The 18822-nt window shown below is 35.8% G+C and overlaps 2 protein-coding genes across 5 annotated transcripts; one reads left to right on the top strand and one right to left on the bottom strand.

Annotated features, from left to right (window-relative positions):
* Positions 1–271: 271 nt before the first annotated feature.
* Positions 272–10992, top strand: LOC105182253 (B-box type zinc finger protein ncl-1). The gene is made up of 9 exons (XM_011139560.3): positions 272–1924; positions 2328–2659; positions 2866–3070; positions 3176–3677; positions 4170–4340; positions 4915–5165; positions 5281–5638; positions 5813–6045; positions 6313–10992. Exons 1-9 carry the CDS (start codon positions 1214–1216, stop codon positions 6415–6417), a joined length of 2868 nt encoding a protein of 955 aa, XP_011137862.1. The 5' UTR covers positions 272–1213; the 3' UTR covers positions 6418–10992.
* A 2229-nt stretch (positions 10993–13221) lies between these two features.
* ric8a (ric8 guanine nucleotide exchange factor A) lies at positions 13222–16784 on the bottom strand. Of its 4 annotated transcripts, none has more exons than XM_025303499.1 (12): positions 16725–16784; positions 16235–16367; positions 16057–16158; positions 15770–15909; positions 15573–15685; positions 15124–15422; positions 14821–14987; positions 14489–14738; positions 14249–14393; positions 13946–14093; positions 13686–13805; positions 13222–13440 (listed from the first exon to the last, which is right to left on the bottom strand). In XM_025303499.1, the coding sequence occupies exons 3-12, from the start codon at positions 16147–16149 to the stop codon at positions 13314–13316; spliced, it is 1602 nt and encodes a 533-aa protein (XP_025159284.1). In that variant the 5' UTR covers positions 16150–16158; positions 16235–16367; positions 16725–16784; the 3' UTR covers positions 13222–13313. The 4 variants fall into 4 exon arrangements, with proteins under 4 accessions (XP_025159284.1, XP_011137861.1, XP_025159285.1 ...); XM_011139559.3 differs by having other exon boundaries at positions 16654–16752; XM_025303500.1 differs by having other exon boundaries at positions 16231–16367; positions 16654–16752.
* Between the last annotated feature and the right edge of the window lie 2038 nt (positions 16785–18822).

The following is an 18822-nucleotide window of genomic DNA, read 5'->3' on the forward strand; positions in this document are numbered from 1 at the left end:
TCAGCCTAGTCACGTTTATATTCCTAGAGCATACCGTTCGTGAACACCTAATATTCCAATCTCTATTCCGACTATTCCAAGACTGCATATCGAGGGGACGAGCTCGTTCCACGGTACGAAAGCTTTATTCGCTTCGTTCCACGTATGAGAAAGTGCGAAATACTCGCGGCCGAAGCGTCGATCGCAAGACAGAAGAGCTTTTAGCCGTCGTCGCGTGTAATCGCGAAGTGATCTCGCGCGCGCACCGCGAAACTGATAATGCTGAAAGTACTCGCATTATTCGAGCTATAACGTCGAGCTGTAGCGAATCAACGATTGGCAAGTTATAGTGTGCGACAACGACGACGACGACGACGACGTCGACGACAACGACGACGACAACGACGTCGACGACGACGACGACGACGACGACAGTGGTGGTGGTGAGGATAACGACGACGGCAGCGGCGACAACAGTAGTGAGTGATCCACAACGTCTCGAGAGGACAACTGTAAATAAATGCACGTAGGTGCATGACTGGTCGTGCTAGCTACGTAACTCCCGAGTCGTGAAGAACGAAGCTGACTGCGTAACGTATATCTACACATTGTAGACCGTTAGCTGCGCGACACGCGCATAGTCTCGCGAACCAGACTCTGCACGGACGATTCGATTTTTTCAAGCGCGCGCTCACACTCTGTCTCTGTCTTTCTTCCTCTTTCCCTCTCCCCCTATTCTCTCCATCTGTCTCTCTTTCTCTCTCCCCCTCCCCGGGCCCTCTCCTTTTGGCGTGTGCTTTTGCGTTACCAAGCTCGTTTCGTCGTGTACGCGCGACTTCCTCGCCTTCCTCGCGATCACCTCGTGTTTTGTTTCTTCGTGCGAGCAAGCGAGCGAGCGAGAGCGCGACAGTGCAATGTTTCGGAGTACGAGCGCCTCGTGAAATTTCTCCGAGGAATCGTCATTCCCCCGTCATCCGTTCTCTCGGTCCGACGACGACGACGACGACAACGACGGCGGCGGCGGCGGTGACGGTAACGGCGCAGAAACGAGCAAAGACGGTACGGAGGCGAGTAAAAAAAGAAAAAAGAGGAGAGAAGTAGCGAGTAATTTCCTGACACAAATCGAATTCGTGAGCGATTCATTAGTCAGTATACGGCCAGAAAACGTCGAGGTCATCGACGTCCCATTCGAGGCTCCCTTTTCTGCTGGATCGCGCGCGAACGACATCGCGCGATGGCATCGTCCACGGTGGCTGTTCCATCCGGAGCAGCCTCGGTACCGTCGGTTGGCACGACAAGCGGCGGTATCGGCAACGGCACCGAGGAGATCGACGGTAGTGATATATATGGCAATGACAATCGCAACTCCGTGAACGCTATCGGAGGCGGTTATAATAACAGCAGTGGCAATCCGGGCGACGCTCTGGAGGAGATAACATGCGGCAACGGCGAGAACAACGAGCAAGGTTGCACTTTGTGCAGAAGCAAACTGTGCTCGCCCCGTGTGCTGTCTTGTCTCCACGTGTTCTGCGAAGTTTGTTTAGATAAACTGCTAATGGATGAAGCCGGAGACTCCAAGGTGGTCTCGGTCATCAGCTGTCCTATATGCCAGCAAGAGACTTCCGTTAGTTCTAAGGGTGCTGCGTCGCTCACGTGCGACTACGTTCTCACCAATATACTGGATATGTCTGCTATTGAGAATATGGCTGTACTATGTACCTCGTGCAAGGCCAAAGAGAGTGCCGTGGCGCGCTGCTCTGATTGCGCCAATTTCCTATGTCCAAACTGCAACACGGCACACCAGTTTATGCGCTGCTTTGAGAGTCACAAAGTTGTAGCTTTTGAGGACTTGAAGCAATCCAAGGAAGCTATTCCGATACACAAGCCGATATTTTGTGAGTGTCATCCTGCTGAGAATATGAAGTTCTACTGTCATACATGTCAAGTAAGTTGGTACTTATTTGTTAAAAAGATTGAAATTTCAGGAAGATATTTTGCAACTTATATTTAATTAACTTATATTTAATATTCATTTATAATTTCATATTCATGATACATACCAGTTGATTGTTACATATTTTTGGTTATAAAAACTTTCGCATAAAAATTTAGAAAGGTGATTCTATAGAAGAAATAACATTTTCTAAGAAATATTTTATAATGAAAACTATATTATATTTTGTATGTGTGTGTATGTGTGTAGTTTCTTAAACTTTTCTGACATAAAATATACTACTTTATAAAAGATATTTTATTGCAATATTTAACTATCATTATTAAAATAAAAAATAAATAGAGCTCTAAAGCTTTAAATAGAACTCAAATATGTATATCTTATGTATAATCAGGAACCTATTTGCAATGAATGTCTACTTGTGGAACATAAAGCTCCAGAGCATCAGTACGAACGATTAACAGATGCAGAACCACGACAGAAAGAAGAATTATTTAATCTAATGACTGAAAGTAAAGCGAAAATTACTGAATGCGATCAGATTTCGACGCAATTAGATACTGCACTTAACGAGCTGCAAGTGCAACATGACCAAGCAAAAGATCTAATTATGGAAACTTTTCAAAGTTACAAGGCCATACTGGAAAAATGTAAAGCTAATGCATTGGAAGAGCTTGGAAAGCTTCATGAAACCAGAGAACTTGAGATAATGGATACTTTTCACAAGTATGCATATTTAAAATAATCAATGAAACAAGTGAATGAAGATATGCATTATAAATAGAAAAACAAAATGCCAAAATAAAATAGGAGATATAATTACTTTTAATCACTTGCACCTTCATTCATCTGTATCATTGTATTGTTATTGTATCTTGCATATTATAGTTTTCACAGAGAACAAGTTCTTACTGTATTGAAATGTATTGCAGTGTTGAAAAGACTGTAGAAAAAATAGAGGACGCTTGTCGTTTTACGTCAAGACTCCTCGAGCACGGCGACGCAGTAGAAATTCTAGCCCTTCGTCGCGTCGTAGGAACACAATTGATGAACCTAATAAAAAACACTCCAAAACATAGTGTAACGTACTCTATCGAGTTTCAAACTGATTATAATCATTTTGAAAAAACTGTTAAGGTAAATATACACTCAATTAAATGTAATACATTTTCCTTCTCTTTTTATTTTGTTTTATTTTGTTAAATAATATAATGTTATAATGAGTTTACAAAAAAATTGTAGGAGGTGTTTGGAAAATTTCGCACTGAAGATACTTCGACCTCCGTCAAGACTCTTCCCGAGCCGATCTCAACTGTGTCAGGAGTCTCTACAAATCAGCAAATGATCCATACCTCGATCGGTTGTGCAAGCTCTCTTAGCACAAGCTCTCCTATCTCGCTTCCCGCGTCAATGCAATCCTCGTTCGAAGGTGAACCCTCGTTCGTTATTCCGCCAACCACGAGTCCTCAAAATATCCCACCTCCTCCACCACCTGTACCTCTTCCACCAGGTCCTATCCACGGACTGACTAGCATACAGGAATATAATCTACAGCAACTGGCCAGTTTAGCGGAAAAAGTGGACATGGTGGGTGACACTGGTGTCGTAGGACCTAGCTCGAACCCTAGTCCAACTCCGTCCTTTACATTGGCAGATCTGTTTGCCGGGGACCTAAGTTCAACGAGCCACGCCATTAACAATTTACAGGCTCTTGCAAAATTAGGAAATACTCTTGGTAATCAAGGTAAGAAATTGTCAACAAACTGTGCTGTCAAAAATGAAGTTGCAAAATAATTTGCATCTGTACTTACCATGATCGTCTATTAATATTTTATATTTTTCCTTACTAATCATATTTCTTCTTTCTCTGATACCATATTCGTCTATACGTCAATTGTTTTCAAATTTTTCCACTGAAAGGAAGGTCCATTGGCCCGTTAGTTTTGTAAAAAGAACTTTAACCTCACACAGTGCCCTCCATTTTATCTTATAAAGAAAAACAAAACAATCTGAGATAAAACGATTCGCATGATGTACGACGACAAATAATAAGATTCAACATAATAATTATGTATTTCTTCGCGATCCGAATAAAACTTTACACTTTGATAATTGAAGGAAAGGATAATTGAACGAAATAGTAGAACTATAAATTACGAATTATAAAATAAGAAAAATTTTCATTTACTTAATAGAAATAAGTGTAACGTGCACGATTGATTTATTTTTAACCTAGATCTGGTAAATGCTACAATTAATGGTGGTGGTGGATTAGTATTGGGACGTGGACCTTCACCAGCCATTGTGGACACCCCCATGGTGGGTCCTCTGGCTGCCAATAGTTTATTAAATGGAGGATTCCAGTCAATGTCCTCTTCCACTTCGCCAATACTTTCACAGGGTACTGGTAAGACCATCTTAATCCAAATATATATCGAGTACTCTATTAGTTACGAGTATTGTAAAAACACATGTATTATACTCACAAATGATATGTTGCGTTTTTTACAAATTTGAATTAATACTAGAATACAATTGGTGTTAATGCGAAACAGTTAACGAAGTTAGTCAAAATGATACAGATTTTGAAAAAAAAAAAAGATATACAAGTAAAAATATGTATTATGTATTTCCTTTAGCTATACATTTAACGTTCATTAAAAAATATAAATTATGTAAAAATTAGAGTAATTTTTATAAGAAATTGTAAACAGGTTATTGTGATCATTTTGGTAGATCTAATTAAATAACGCAAATAATTGATAAAGAAGTTAAATGTTAAAAATTAATAAGAATATAATCGTCCGTGATTGTTAATATTTAATAATTTAGTGTTGAAAAAAAATCATTCTGCTTATTTTATAAATAACACACAACATATTTTGTTTAATTATATTATTTGAAAGATGTTAAGAAGAAAATTTTATCATTGTAATGATTGCATTGGCTTACCATAGTTTATATCGATATTTTATTTTTAGACGATTTAATAGGTGATTCCATGCATAACATGCCTGTAGTAGTAGGGAATACTGTTGCCAATGTAACGGGATCAGGGACGGCGAATTATGCTCACCCGCGTTCAAACAATGCAAAATTGACGCCAATGCATATCCGCAGCAAGTTTGGACAATTAGGACCTAGTAAAGGGCAGTTTAATTCGCCGCATGGATTTTGTCTGGGAACAGATGAGGACATTATTGTCGCAGATACGAATAATCATAGAATTCAGGTAAGGACTTCATAATGAGATACATAATTAATAAGCTCAATAATATTTCATTATAAATGAAATTACAGAGATGTTATACAATATATTATGTACAAATATTATGTACTGATTCCAGATTTTTGATAAGACTGGTACGTTCAAGTTTCAATTCGGTGTTCCTGGCAAAGAAGAAGGACAATTATGGTATCCCAGGAAAGTGGCCGTTATGAAGAATAATGGCAAATTTGTTGTGTGCGATCGGGGAAACGAACGATCCCGAATGCAAATATTTACGAAGAGTGGTCACTTTATAAAGAAGATCGCTATTCGTTACATCGATATCGTAGCTGGCCTAGCTGTTACCAGTCAAGGGCACATTGTGGCTGTTGACAGTGTGTCTCCAACTGTGTTCGTAATCAGTGATACCGGAGACCTCTTAAGGTGGTTTGATTGTAGTGACTACATGAGAGAACCAAGTGATATCGCTATCAGTGGTGAGCATTTATTTTCTTTTTTTCCTGCTGTTGATATTATCACTGCTAGCATAACATAGTTTGGGAAAAATTATACTTTGCTTGTAACGATGTATTGCGATAATACATACGACAATTATTATGATCTTATTGATATTGCGATCTCTCGTGAATGAACTTTATGCATATTTCTAGGCAAGGAATATTTTGTTTGCGACTTCAAAGGACATTGTGTTGTGGTATTTAACGAAGACGGCAAATTCCTGCGTCGCATTGGCTGTGAAAATTTAACCAACTTCCCAAATGGGATCGATATTAGCGATGCGGGAGATGTATTAATTGGAGATTCTCATGGCAACCGTTTCCATGTAGCTGTCTTTTCCAGAGACGGGTCTTTAATTTCGGAATTTGAATGTCCATATGTGAAGGTAAGATGCTCTACATTTTTTATCACACTGCACGATCACTAAAATTTTTTTTACACTTAATTAAGAGATCCGATTGCCAGTAATAATTTAATATTGTACTGAGCAATCTTGCATATATGAAATTTCTTGATATACTTTCGTATGTATATTTCATCCTCATTAACATTAGAATTCGTATTAATATCTCTGTAGCAAAAAGATTTCCTCCATCGTGTTAGCAACAGCTTATTTATTCTGGTATTATATCGTGGTATTACAATGTAATAGGTATCTCGATGTTGTGGCTTAAAAATAACTTCGGAAGGATATATAGTGACACTGGCAAAAAACAACCACCATGTCCTCGTATTGAACACACTTTATATATTATGAAGTGGAATCAGACGGATAAGTATAACTTCTTTCCTACAAGTGGAAACCCTCGGAAACCGCTCTCAACGAAAGATGGGAAAGGCATGCCCAAGGAATTATGTTCGAATTTTGGGCCTATTGAAGCAATAGAAACAAGTGCAGCATGCAGCTTTAATAGTTATAAAAGTATAATGCGTCCCTGTTTTATGAAAGTAACAATGTTGAAAAAAAAGCAAAAAGGTAATGTACGTCTCCGACCAAACAGTATAATAGTAACTTAGCAACTTGCATTTTGGTAAACTGCCAAAGTAAATTAAATTAACTAAGTGGAACCAGTTAAAGAAGCAGTAAGCTATATCGACCGAAGCCAGTCGGGTCGCTTGTAGTAGAGAAAGCAATCTACATATGGCCTTCCGTCAAAATTGGTTGTTGTACATCATTTTTGACACATCAGTATTTTAAGTATGTAAATCAAATTATTCTAGTCTCCAGCGAGCACCTTTTATATGCCGATAATTTCGATTTGTGCTCGGGAAATAAGACGTTCTCGTCTTGATTTTAATTACATTTGAGAACAATATCGGTCTCTTAGTCTTAACCGATGCTTCAGGATATACACAAGAGTGCACATATATTATGTTCAAAATTTTTCTTTTAAGAATTCTATAAGTAACTAATAAGCTCAGCAGGATAACTTTCATGACGTGAGGATCAAAATTTTTCGCTTAACAGAAAAATGACAAAAAAAAAACGTTGCATGCTGCGAGGTAGTTGGTAGTACTCCTGCTCTTATCATATCGTATTTCTAAAGAAGAGAACGAAACGATACTCCTCATTGCAGCAGGCACGAAGCTTAACGAGAGAGCTATGTTCCTGATTTCTTTCTGCGCGTTTGAAAATGATAGTTGAGAACATTAATATAAAAGCAACGTTAATGTGCAAGGAATAGATTATGGTATGTTGAAAATCAAACATTTAATATCTTATAAGAAAGATGTCATACACAGAGAGGATACTTTGTGAGCATAAAAAGTGAAATAATTATTTACACTTAACGAAAAATAAAATCGAGTAGATCCCATTTGTGCATTGTTAAAATTAGACGAGACACATAATGGTTACAATATTTACTCAGGATGCTTTATTATTATGGTCCACTATATGAATATAATATATATACGTGTGTGAATTATTGGTTCGTGGTGCTAGCGAATAATGTATCCATACCATGTAAATGTATTTGTTATAAAATTACAGGAATCGCTGCCCCCGCATTTTGTAGATGCAAGGGTAACGATTCTGCGTAATGTATTATATAAGATTCGTAAGAACATACGCCACTGGTATCATATAGGGACGATACTTTATCTATGTAAAGAGAGGGAAGATAACGTACAGTTTGCTAAACAACCTCTATTTATGTACATATTAATACGATCTATGAGAGAAAGGAGGAAAACCACATAAGACACATACATATATAGAAATACACATATTTTTTAGGGTTGTTTACATGATCAGCCTTAAGATTTGATTGAACTAAAATGCAATGTGTATACAACAATGTACATCAGATATTTGGCAGATTGCTACACTGTGTTACCTTATATTATCTACAATAATGTTTAATTACGAATACTATCTTGCCATACCAAATGCTAGGTAGCACATCCATATATACATAAATATACATATATATACATATATATATATATATATATTTATATTTATACTTGACTAGCTTTTATCGGGTTTGTTTTGCAAACAGAAAATTGTCTGATTTTATTATTCGTGTGGAACAAACGTGAAATTAGAGGAACGACGAATATAGAAAAGGAAGAGCAGTAATAGGAGGCTATTTTAAAATTCGCGCATAACATCAGAATTTGTAGTAAAAATTGCACGAAGCCTACGTACATACACCTAAGCTAATCAGTCGTACTCATCTCGTATATATATAATGTTAGAAGTTTTAATTTTATATATAAAGAAGAAAAAAAGAAAAGAGAGAAAAACTAATCTTGAAATATTTAATAGTCATGGTTAGCAGAGTTATATAAATAATGCCTGTGATAATAGTATCGTCAGGATAAGTTGTGTCCTTAAAGAGTCTCTGATGTTGTTGCTAGGTAAATATAATTAGAAGTATCAATGAGAGATACCATTGGTGCCGTCTGAATGGTGTATTTATGCACAATAACACCTAATGCAGAGCCATCAATAGTCTCTGATGATACGTTACATATGAAAAAGAAAAGAGGATATTCAAAATAAAGAGAACATGTTGCAAAATTTTTGCCAGTCATTAAAAAACTCATAGTGTAACGAAATGGATGACCATTAACGAGAGGGTCTTTTACCTCACAAAATTATTATATTACGCTCACCTTATATATACTTGAATATTTTAGTATAGATTTACTCTATTTACATATTTTTATCTGTGAAAGACTACTTGGCTAATTTAGGCCACTGTTGAAATTCACCCCTTATTTGCCTTGATGTTTAAATTACAACAATAATATTAAAAGGAAAAAAAGAACGAGAATTACTTGTTACGTAAATGGTAATTGTGATAGATTTTTTGATGATTTTTACAATCTCAAAAGTCTTATTATCCTAATATGTATAGAATTATATAGTCACTCTGTACGTACTAGATAAACTTTGCTTACATTGTTAAACTAATATTAAAAGCTCTCATAATCCATACTAAACAGTTTTACAACTGGCAGCGTAATCGAAGATCATATTTTGAATATGCGATAGGTTCTGTGTGTATTACTTTAGCAGTACTGTTTTTATTGCTACAAAACTTCCAAGGCCTTTTAGGTGCCATTAATTTCTCGACATCATTACAAATGGTACTGCTTGACTTTACATGTTACAAACGAAATTATTATTGTGTCCGAATTTTTGATGCTGTGTTTACTGTGGAATTTCAATTATGAGTACTGTTTACTTTGATAATTGTAGTTGTCGCTTGTTTTATTTATAAATCAGCGTTGTAGTATGTGCATACTTGTTTTCTTCGATTTTTCAAAAAATTGCTCTCAACGTGCCGTTTTACAAGCTGTTTTACGATACTTGACAAACATATGAGGAAGATATATTTATGAGCACCTGGAACTGTTCTACTCCAATTTCACACATGATCCGAATTGTGTAAGACACACGATATTTGTGAATTGTACGTCGTATGTCGTGTATCTCCGACGATGACAAATTGTTGCTACATATATCACGCGAATATGTTCCTGATTTCGAGAAAGAGAAAAAACCTTTCGCGTCGTATTATATATAATAAGAATTAACCGCAAGATTTATAAGCATTAACGGAGACATCTACAATTATGTGAAAGATAGAGGACTAACATGACACGACATAAACTGAATTCTAGCCTACGGTTAATCATAGTCTTCCTAGAATCCTAAAGAAGAGTATGACTTTGCTATATTGATTAGGGCATGGCCAATTAACACTATATAGCTGGTTATAAACGAGGAAATGCGTAACGAAGGAGTTACTTCTCCAGGAGTACCCTAAATTAACAGCTCTATATCGTTTTATATATATTAGACATGGCTTATACATTAGAGAGTCCGCAATCTTCTCTTCTTTTTTTTTTTCTGTTTTTTCTCCCTCATATTTTTTCTTTCAGCATAATTTATATTTATACGAAAACAAGAGAAAAATCTACGATCAAAAGAGAAAAAAAATCGCGATGGTTCACCGTGTATAAGAGTTCCGCGTTATTTTTGTAACGATATTTTTATTCCTTACTCGCTCTTATACATTGTCTTATTATATATATATATATGTATCATTAATTTTAATTCTTTACGCGAGCATTATGTGTTCCATTGGCTGTTTCCGATACTATCTCAGCGTACTACTCGGATACGTTAAAGTATCGTTCCTTCGGCAGGCGTTGTTGAAGGCACGGTATTAAGGCCTGCTATTTTGATCTATTACGTTTTTATTTGCGCAATTGGACGGAATAAAGTTGCTTCCATAAGCCGTATTTATATTATTATTTATATATTTTTTTGTTTCATTGGTTTTATAATTTCTTATCAGTTGTATATCTTACTTAAAAAGATAAAGAAGCGTTATCGAACGGTGTTTTTATTATACCATTCATTGCATTTTAGTTGTTTTTCTTTTTTTTTCTTCAATGTTTATCTTTTATTTTTCGTTCTTTTTCTCTTTGTTTCAAATACTCAGTCTGACGTGAGGTGACAACAAATTGTATACATAGCTCGTCGTGCTGTCTCATTCAAAATGAGAAGGCGATTTATTCGTATATAGTGAATTAGATGTAACGAGTATTGTTGTTGATTCTATTTACGATTTAACTGCATTCCAAATAGATCATTTTATCTTTCACTTTTATGAGATATAAAAATTTAAATTCCTTAGTGCCAAAAGAAGAAGGAAAAAAAAAAGAAAAAGGACAGACTAATCAGAGTATTTTATACACAACACGTATTGCTTATGATTTATTTTTTATTTCTCATAAGTTTATCTTATTCGTGTTTTGAGTTTGCGTCGTGTGTGGGTATCGAAGCTCTTAGAGTAAGAAAACAAAAAAATATTACAGTTAAATCCTTGCTTAGTCAGTTAAAGTACAAATATTTAATGTATTCTATCTTTAGGCGATAAGTAATGAGAGGCGTGTAATCGCGTATATACTGTTACTTGGTTTCATTCCTCAAACAGCACTAGCTTTATTTATTCGCATTAGTTACTCGATGTAATACTTAACAGGCTGAGAGCGAGCGAACGAACGAACGAGAGAGAGGAGAGAGAGAGAGAGAGAGAGGGAGAGCGCATGTATGTAATATGTGTAAGAGAGAGAGAGAGAGAGGGTAAAGAAAAGCTTTTGCCATTGCCCTATACACGTGTAATATTATTTTGATATTAAAACACATGTTCCTTTTTGGAGGTACTTTGTTTACATATCAAATTGACCACTAAAACACATTACACATACAGTTGCATTCCATCGGTATGCTGAAACAGTATCAACTTGCATCATAGCGTACCGTTGAAGTTCGGTGATCTCCGTGTTTCCACACTTACTTTTAAGTAGCGATCGCGAGACTGACTGAGAGAAATCGTTTGCGCTGAGAGTGACATTGTCATAGGCTGCGTTATCGTTCATGAGGCTTATTATAGCAAGAAATAGAGAGAGAGAGAGAGAGAGAGGGAGAGAGAGAGAGAGAGAGAGAGAGAGAGAGAGAGAGAGAGAGAGAGAGAGAGAGAGAGAGCATGAGCATGAGAATGAGAATGAGAAGTCACACTGCGAGCTTTTTAATCGTTAAGCGAGAAATAAGCTTCCGTTTGTACGTCGAGCGATTGCTCCAGCAGAATCGAGCCCGAACTATTGTCACGTTTCTCTATGCAAAATTAGTTTATAGCATCACTTTCTCGAATCTATCTAATTAAACTACTATACGCATACACCACCACCGAGTATCTGGAACGGTACTTCTTAACGATTCGGCTTGTGTTATTTACGACGATTCGTCTTGTCGATATTATAGCTGTTTTAAATCGATACTGCGGATTACTGTGTGTAAACCATGTTTTCCTGAAACCTCCATTGGTATTTTACATAGAACGATTATCTCTGAAAAGAAAAAAAAGAAGGAAAAGAAGACAGAACGAAGGAAAGGGAAAAGTTTTAAATGTTCCGACATCACTTATACTTCAAAATGTAAACTGTATAAGAATAGTACAACTGATGAAAAGGTAAATTGTAATGCAATATGGAAAGCGTGTATACCGATATATATTTTTTATATGCTAATGGGATGCCAAGGAGCATGGTCATCTTGTAATGTAAACATATTATTTAGAGTTCACACGTCCAGATTGACTGTGTACGCAAATCAGTTCTCATCCTCAAGTCCCCCGGAAACTCTACTCAGCCTTTATATTAAACACACGTCATCGGACTACTTGAATTTCTCAAGTATTTCACTGTATCTATCTCTTAAGTTTACGAGTCTTACGATTTTTAATCTTCCAAAGTTTGTCAAGGCTAGTCCCCAAGATACCTATATAACACAGATCTAACTCTTTTCTTTATTTTTTTTCTCTCTGTTTACCGCGAATCAGCTTTTTTCTACCTTGTACCTATAAAAGAAAATTTTAGTTTCATTTTTATATGAAATATTCAAATTTATGGTATTATATACGTATACACATCTATATACACTTTTACAAAAAAGAAAAAAAAATATTTTAATCTACATAATGTATTACATAATTATAAAGATATGGAACATTTGCTATACTTATATATTTGTCAAATGTATTATATTGAAAATATTTTATTATAGGATGGACAAAAGATTTAGCCTTAAAGTAAATGTTCTCTGTTGATCGTACATTGCTTCATCATATCAACTCAATTTTGCCATTACCTGTCAATTCATATGGTACTATCCTATACTAAGATATTCTCAAATGATATCACTATGCAGTTATTTGAAAACGTGTAGAAGTATACATTCTTGTCTGCGCATAGCTGCAATGCAATAATAAATATATTGTGATGCTCACAAAGCACATATAACACAATTTACCAAAATTATAATGTTTAAATATTTCATGTGATTTTGGAAACTGTTATATTTTTTATTTCCTGCCAATTGTTTAATTTGTAATGTTGTTCTTTGTTCTTTTTCAATAAAGTAATCGACCGAATGTTGCATTCTTTCTGTTATTGACTACACCTTGGTCTCTTAGTTAGCATTGCTTGCCCGATTTACGATTTAATACAGGTGCAATAAAAAAGAGAGATAAGAGAGAAATCGATTCAATTGAAATGTCTATATTTGTAATATAGTTACATCTTTACACACAAATTTCTTTCTCGTATACTTTAAACATGTGTATAATATATTTATTCAGAGTCCGAGTCTTTTCGACTGTATTGTTGTTTCGGTAATTCACTCTGCAACTCAAGGACGTGTTCTATGGGTTTCGGCTTCCCGTCTTCTCCGATGCGGCAAGGACGTACGACTCCCTCTCTAGCCGATAAATCGTTCGAATGTATTTCATTGTGTATATATGATTTATTCATTTAAATAAACATGTATGCACGCGCAGGCTACAATTACTACAGTTACGCGGAAAAACGATGGCTCTTAAAATTAACATATCTAAAATTAGCATAACTATTTTTCATTAACATGGCATATAAGCCATATTGATAAAAAATAATTTCTATATATATATATATACATACATACACACACACACACACACAGCTCACCTTGTCAGCTTATCAACAAGATCTACTAGCTGTAAAGCTTCAAATTCTTTTTGTTCTTCCGTCATTCCTTCAAGCGGATTTGGCTTGGGATGCTCGAAACACCCTGTTACTGGATTTATTCTGTGAACAATGAATATACACAATTTAATCGCCAAATATTTCTAATTAACACAAATGTTGCAAAAAACTCTATGGAGCAATGTAAGAAAACAGTTTGTTTTCCTGTTTCTGGATATTATTATGAATTCGAGATCACTCACTGCTCTTTGTACTTGAGGTATTCTTCCGTTTCACTGTCTTCTGATTCGGAAGAATACGCCGTTTCCGCCTGGTTGCGTCCCAACAATCCTTTCTTGGCGAACATTCCAGCCGCATTTCCGTATCCCGTATACTTTACCATGCGATTAACTGTAAATAACAACGACACGATCTTAACAATGCTGTTACTCGCTCCAGATAAAATCATGCTATATTATGAGCGCCAAAATAATCCAATAATGAGTAAATATGAATGTTTCTTTTGTAACATAAGTTATGACACAAGGGGCAGATAGATAAATTACCATTTTCTTTACAAAGGATAAATAATAGCTCTGCAACGAGATCACGTAGCTCTATGAGAGGCGACGTTAATAACTTGCATAATTTGGCTCTCAATGTTGTCCCTTCTTCGGGCCGATTCATCACGTCCTTCAACGGAGGTAGAATCTGAAACATTTTGTGTATTTGTACGCATGCATATATATACAATTAAAAAGTTTACGTTTTACAAATGGATTATAAAATTAAAAATCTTGCCTTACCTGCAATCTCACGTATTTGCGAATTATTCTCTCTGATTTAACGAGTCTAATTAGAGCGGTAACTACCGGAGAGATGTTCTCGATCAAATGCGTTTTACAATCCAATCTTTGATCCAAAAATCTAAGTAAAACGCATATTGCACTCATGTCCATACCTTGATACACACTCTTACGGTCGTTGTATTTGACGGGTTGTATAATTGGTGTGTAACAACTATACAATATTACAGTTAACAAGTTGATGACATTGCTGCAACACAAGAATAAATGTAACATTTTTCCCAAGAATTCCTCATATGTATTTCCTCTACATCTTTACACATATATCTCACCTCTCAAGATCGTCCTGTTGCATCGAGTATTTAAGAATTAATAATTTATATAAAATCAACATCAAATTTTTATGTTTCTCTTGATCCTCAATCCCAGTATCGTCCGATTGTATGTATAAATTAAACAGAACTTTTAAAACTTCACAAATTACTGTGATTTCTTCAGTCTAAAATAATGAAAAAGCTTAAATCATATTGTTGATTTTACATGAGTAATATAATATAACAATATAAATTATGAATCACTTATTGTGATATAAAATAATTTTATATAGAGAATATTAGCACTGTAAATGCTTTTACCTTAATAATAGTTGTTTCATTATTATCTTGATTTCTTGTCACAAAATCCTCTATTATTTTTATAAGACATACATCACCACACAAGTCATGTTTAATTATGTTTCTGGTCGAAGTATTTAACGCAGTGATAAGAAACAATATTCTCATGTCAAATAATTTGACATCATATGGAGTATCATTTGTATAATTTCTAACACGATCCATCAGATAAGGCAAAGAGGATATTAGTACTTTCGATTGTTGCATTTTTACGCTATTGAATAATAAGTTGCATAACAACTTTAATGATTCTATCATGACTGCAATCAGAACAAGAAAAAATGAGAGAAATATTTATATAAATAAAATTAAATTAATAAGTTTTATACAAAATTTTCTTAACAAGAATGCCATTTAAATTTTATTGATATTTTATACTGTTTTACATTGAAATTATTTCCATCACTTACCTACTGTATATGAAATTTGTTCTTCATCGTATATTTTTGTCAGGCCTGTATTTAACAATATAATCTTTACTGCATTATCAGTAATTAATTCATCTAAATTAGTTTTGTCTCGACTGAAATACATAGAAATATAAAAATATAAAATCTGCTATAATTCTTATAATTACCACGATTAATTCTACATATAATTAAATTACCTGAGTATTCTCAATGCAGCCAAGCAATGATGTCGGTGATCTATATACATTTGATTTGTTAAATGATGAAATAACATCTTCCATAGTTTCTCTCGTAAACAGTTACTATTTAATTCATCAAAACTGGTCTTTTTATTGTACTGAAATATTAATAATTCAAATTATATTCAAAATTAAGAAAGAAAAGCAATGTATGAAAGTATATGATATAAATATTGAATATTTAATATAAATATAATCTATATAAAAGCATAATAGTTTCTAAGTTTTAACAACAATATACTCACAGTGTCTAAAAATACAATAATGTTCTCACAAAATTCTTCGTATGTCCCGGAGATTAATTTCGGGATCAACTTGTCCGCTGTAGTCTTCTCCATGTCTGTTTTCTTTTAACAACAGGCACCATTGAGTTGCATTATAACATAGAATATATTTTGTTATTATACTATTAAATATACCAACACAATTCGTTTGATTGAACGAATTAAATCAAGTTTGACAGTTGATTCTTCTCCAACCTTTTCACCTGCCTGTCATCACAGTTGGATATGAACGATTTGTCTATGAGAAACGACCTTGCCAAATATATCGCCATCTATTGTATTTCATGATAAGTTGACGTTCTTATTTACACTTTTAATTATTTGTTACAACAGGAAAGATATTTCGCGATTATATTATATTTTATATTTTTCTCAAAATAAAATTTATCACAAGTAAAAATAAGTGTATATTCGTGCATTATATTTTATTTAAACTTCCTAATCATTTTTACAAATAATTGAATAATTAACTAAAAAATTATCTGACATAATTAGCACGTATAGATATATACAAAAGAATAAATTATTTAAGAAATATTTAAATGTATTTATATATACATATATAATAAATGTAAGTCCGTTCCGTTGCTTGTATTTTCGATACTTTATATCTCATATCCGTTGCATACCGGTCTTTCTTCAAAAAGAACTCTCATTGAATATCGTTCGTCGTGTCTGGTGTGAAACGGGCATTAAATAGTAAAAGATGTCAAAAGTGCAAGCAAAGAGAAACCTGAGAGCGGCCACCGAGCCGATTACGCTGGGACGCTTTTTCCACCGAATTCTGTTGCGCCCTCTGAGAAAATGTGTACACACTACATCCGTCCTGACGGTAACGACAAAGCGTGCATGGTTCTTACTCAATCTACTCTCTTTACAAGAAATAGTAAAGCCAGCGGCGGCACACGGTGCTTGTTTTCGTGCTGGATTGCTTGCTGGATGAAAATACTGCGTTCTGATTGGTACATTTCCGAAGATGGATGGAAATACACCAATCAGAACGTAGTATTTTCATCCAGCAAGCAATCCAGCACAAAAACAAGCACCGTGTGCCGCTGGCTTTAGACAAGCACAGATGATCAATCGCTTTCCGTTTTTGTCGCACCGATGAGCGTATACGCGGCGCGGAGGAAGTACGAGGCGACTCAGCGGCAGATCTTATCGCTAAGCTAAATCTTTCCCGTCTTGCCCTTCGACTTCTCATTTTTCACGCAACGCACTGCTCGCAATTCGGAAAGAAATATTTCGAGACCACGCAGAAAACTTCTAGTAATGACTAACTAAAACATCCGTTTGAAATATTCCAAGAAGTCGGCCGACAGAAAAAATCCCCGAAACTTTATTCGACCTTCCCGACGAACAATGCACATTTTCAGCGAATATTTAATGGAAGCTGTGCCATGATCGATGTTTAACGATAATTCGCGACCGAGACTCGGCTGATGAGTCGAAAATGAAGTTCCGTGATGTGAAAACCGAGTTGCCTTTACACAGCTGGTGCACTGAACTTTCCTCGGTATTCCGATGATTCATCTCACTTCACTTTGCGCAACGGAACATCATTCCGCCATAACATACGCGCGAAATTTACTTTCGGCACTCCCGGTAACGATTTAAGGCACGAGACTCAGCTACGACGAGTCAAAATTACGAGAAATCACGCGCGACGGTTTCTCGCACACTACACAACTCGTAATCGGCGCCATAACTAAATACGAAGCAACTGCGAACAGCGCCACAAGCGGAATACTCGGGAAGCTGGGTCGACCAATCGCGTTGATTCATTCCTTTCCGTAGTGGAACTATTTATCTGCACAAAGTGTACAAGGTGCGGGTGAAAGCAATCGATGGTAGATCGATTTAATTCGGAGCTACGCGCAGTGTAATAAGATAGTGGTGGTACAATCTGATGTAATAATCGGACCGCTTCATTGCACCCTATTAAGCTAAGACTCCATGCATGCGGTGAGCTGCGGCAAACGGTTGCGGTGACCAATCAGGAGACAGACGCATGCCGGAGCTTGCCGCAACCGGACTTGCGCCTCCCTCCTGATTGGTCACCGCAACCGTTTGCCGCAGTTCACCGCATGCATGGAGTCTTAGCTTTAGCTTTACGCTAAATAAAATTATCGTTCGTTCGTTCGTTCGGTATATGGCTTTAGGTAGTAAGGTGTACCCATACGCCATTCTCCAGCTGCGTTATAAACAAAATTATATGCAGAGAGAAACCTGAGAGCGGCCACCGGACCGATTACTGGGGACTGGGACGCTTTTTCCACCGAATTTCGTCGCCGCCCTCTGAGAAAATTGTTCTTTTTAGCTGCACTGTGGAACTAGTGCAATAAGTTAGAATAAGACAACTATATTTTTTTTCACTTTAACTTATTGCACCAGTTTAGTAGTGCATCTAAAAAGAATAGACCAATAGCAAAGCGTGCACGGTTCTTGTTCACTCTACTTTCCTTAAGGCCTGGTCTACAATAGTCGTAAGTTGTAAGTTGTAAGCCGTAAAAATTGGCAAAAGAATTGGCAGTCGATTATCAGGCCCCTTGCACAATGCCAGGCAACAAGCAATAAGAATAAAAATAGACCAATCACAATCGACTATTACACGAATAATCTATTGTGATTGATCTATTTTTATTCTTATTGCCTGTTGCCTGGCATTGTGCAAAGGGCTTTACAAAAATAATCGGCTATAAAGGTCATTCTACAATACGTGTCGTA

Source organism: Harpegnathos saltator, unplaced genomic scaffold (assembly GCF_003227715.2).
Source record: "Harpegnathos saltator strain DR-91 unplaced genomic scaffold, Hsal_v8.6 scaffold555, whole genome shotgun sequence".
In the NCBI taxonomy this organism is placed as follows: Eukaryota; Metazoa; Arthropoda; class Insecta; order Hymenoptera; family Formicidae; genus Harpegnathos; species Harpegnathos saltator.

Excerpts from the sequence above, each read along its gene's own strand:
- LOC105182253 (XM_011139560.3), top strand. The coding sequence starts at position 1,214 with ATGGCATCGTCCACGGTGGCTGTTCCATCCGGAGCAGCCTCGGTACCG. Across the intron at positions 1,925-2,327 it reads TCTACTGTCATACATGTCAA|GAACCTATTTGCAATGAATG; the intron begins GTAAGTTGGTAC and ends ATGTATAATCAG. Across the intron at positions 5,166-5,280 it reads CGAATAATCATAGAATTCAG|ATTTTTGATAAGACTGGTAC; the intron begins GTAAGGACTTCA and ends TACTGATTCCAG.
- ric8a (XM_025303498.1), bottom strand. The coding sequence starts at position 16,751 with ATGAGAGTTCTTTTTGAAGAAAGACCG. Across the intron at positions 16,159-16,724 it reads TTCTTTTTGAAGAAAGACCG|AAAACAGACATGGAGAAGAC; the intron begins GTATGCAACGGA and ends TGTTGTTAAAAG. Across the intron at positions 13,441-13,685 it reads CTTGTTGATAAGCTGACAAG|AGAGGGAGTCGTACGTCCTT; the intron begins GTGAGCTGTGTG and ends TTTATCGGCTAG.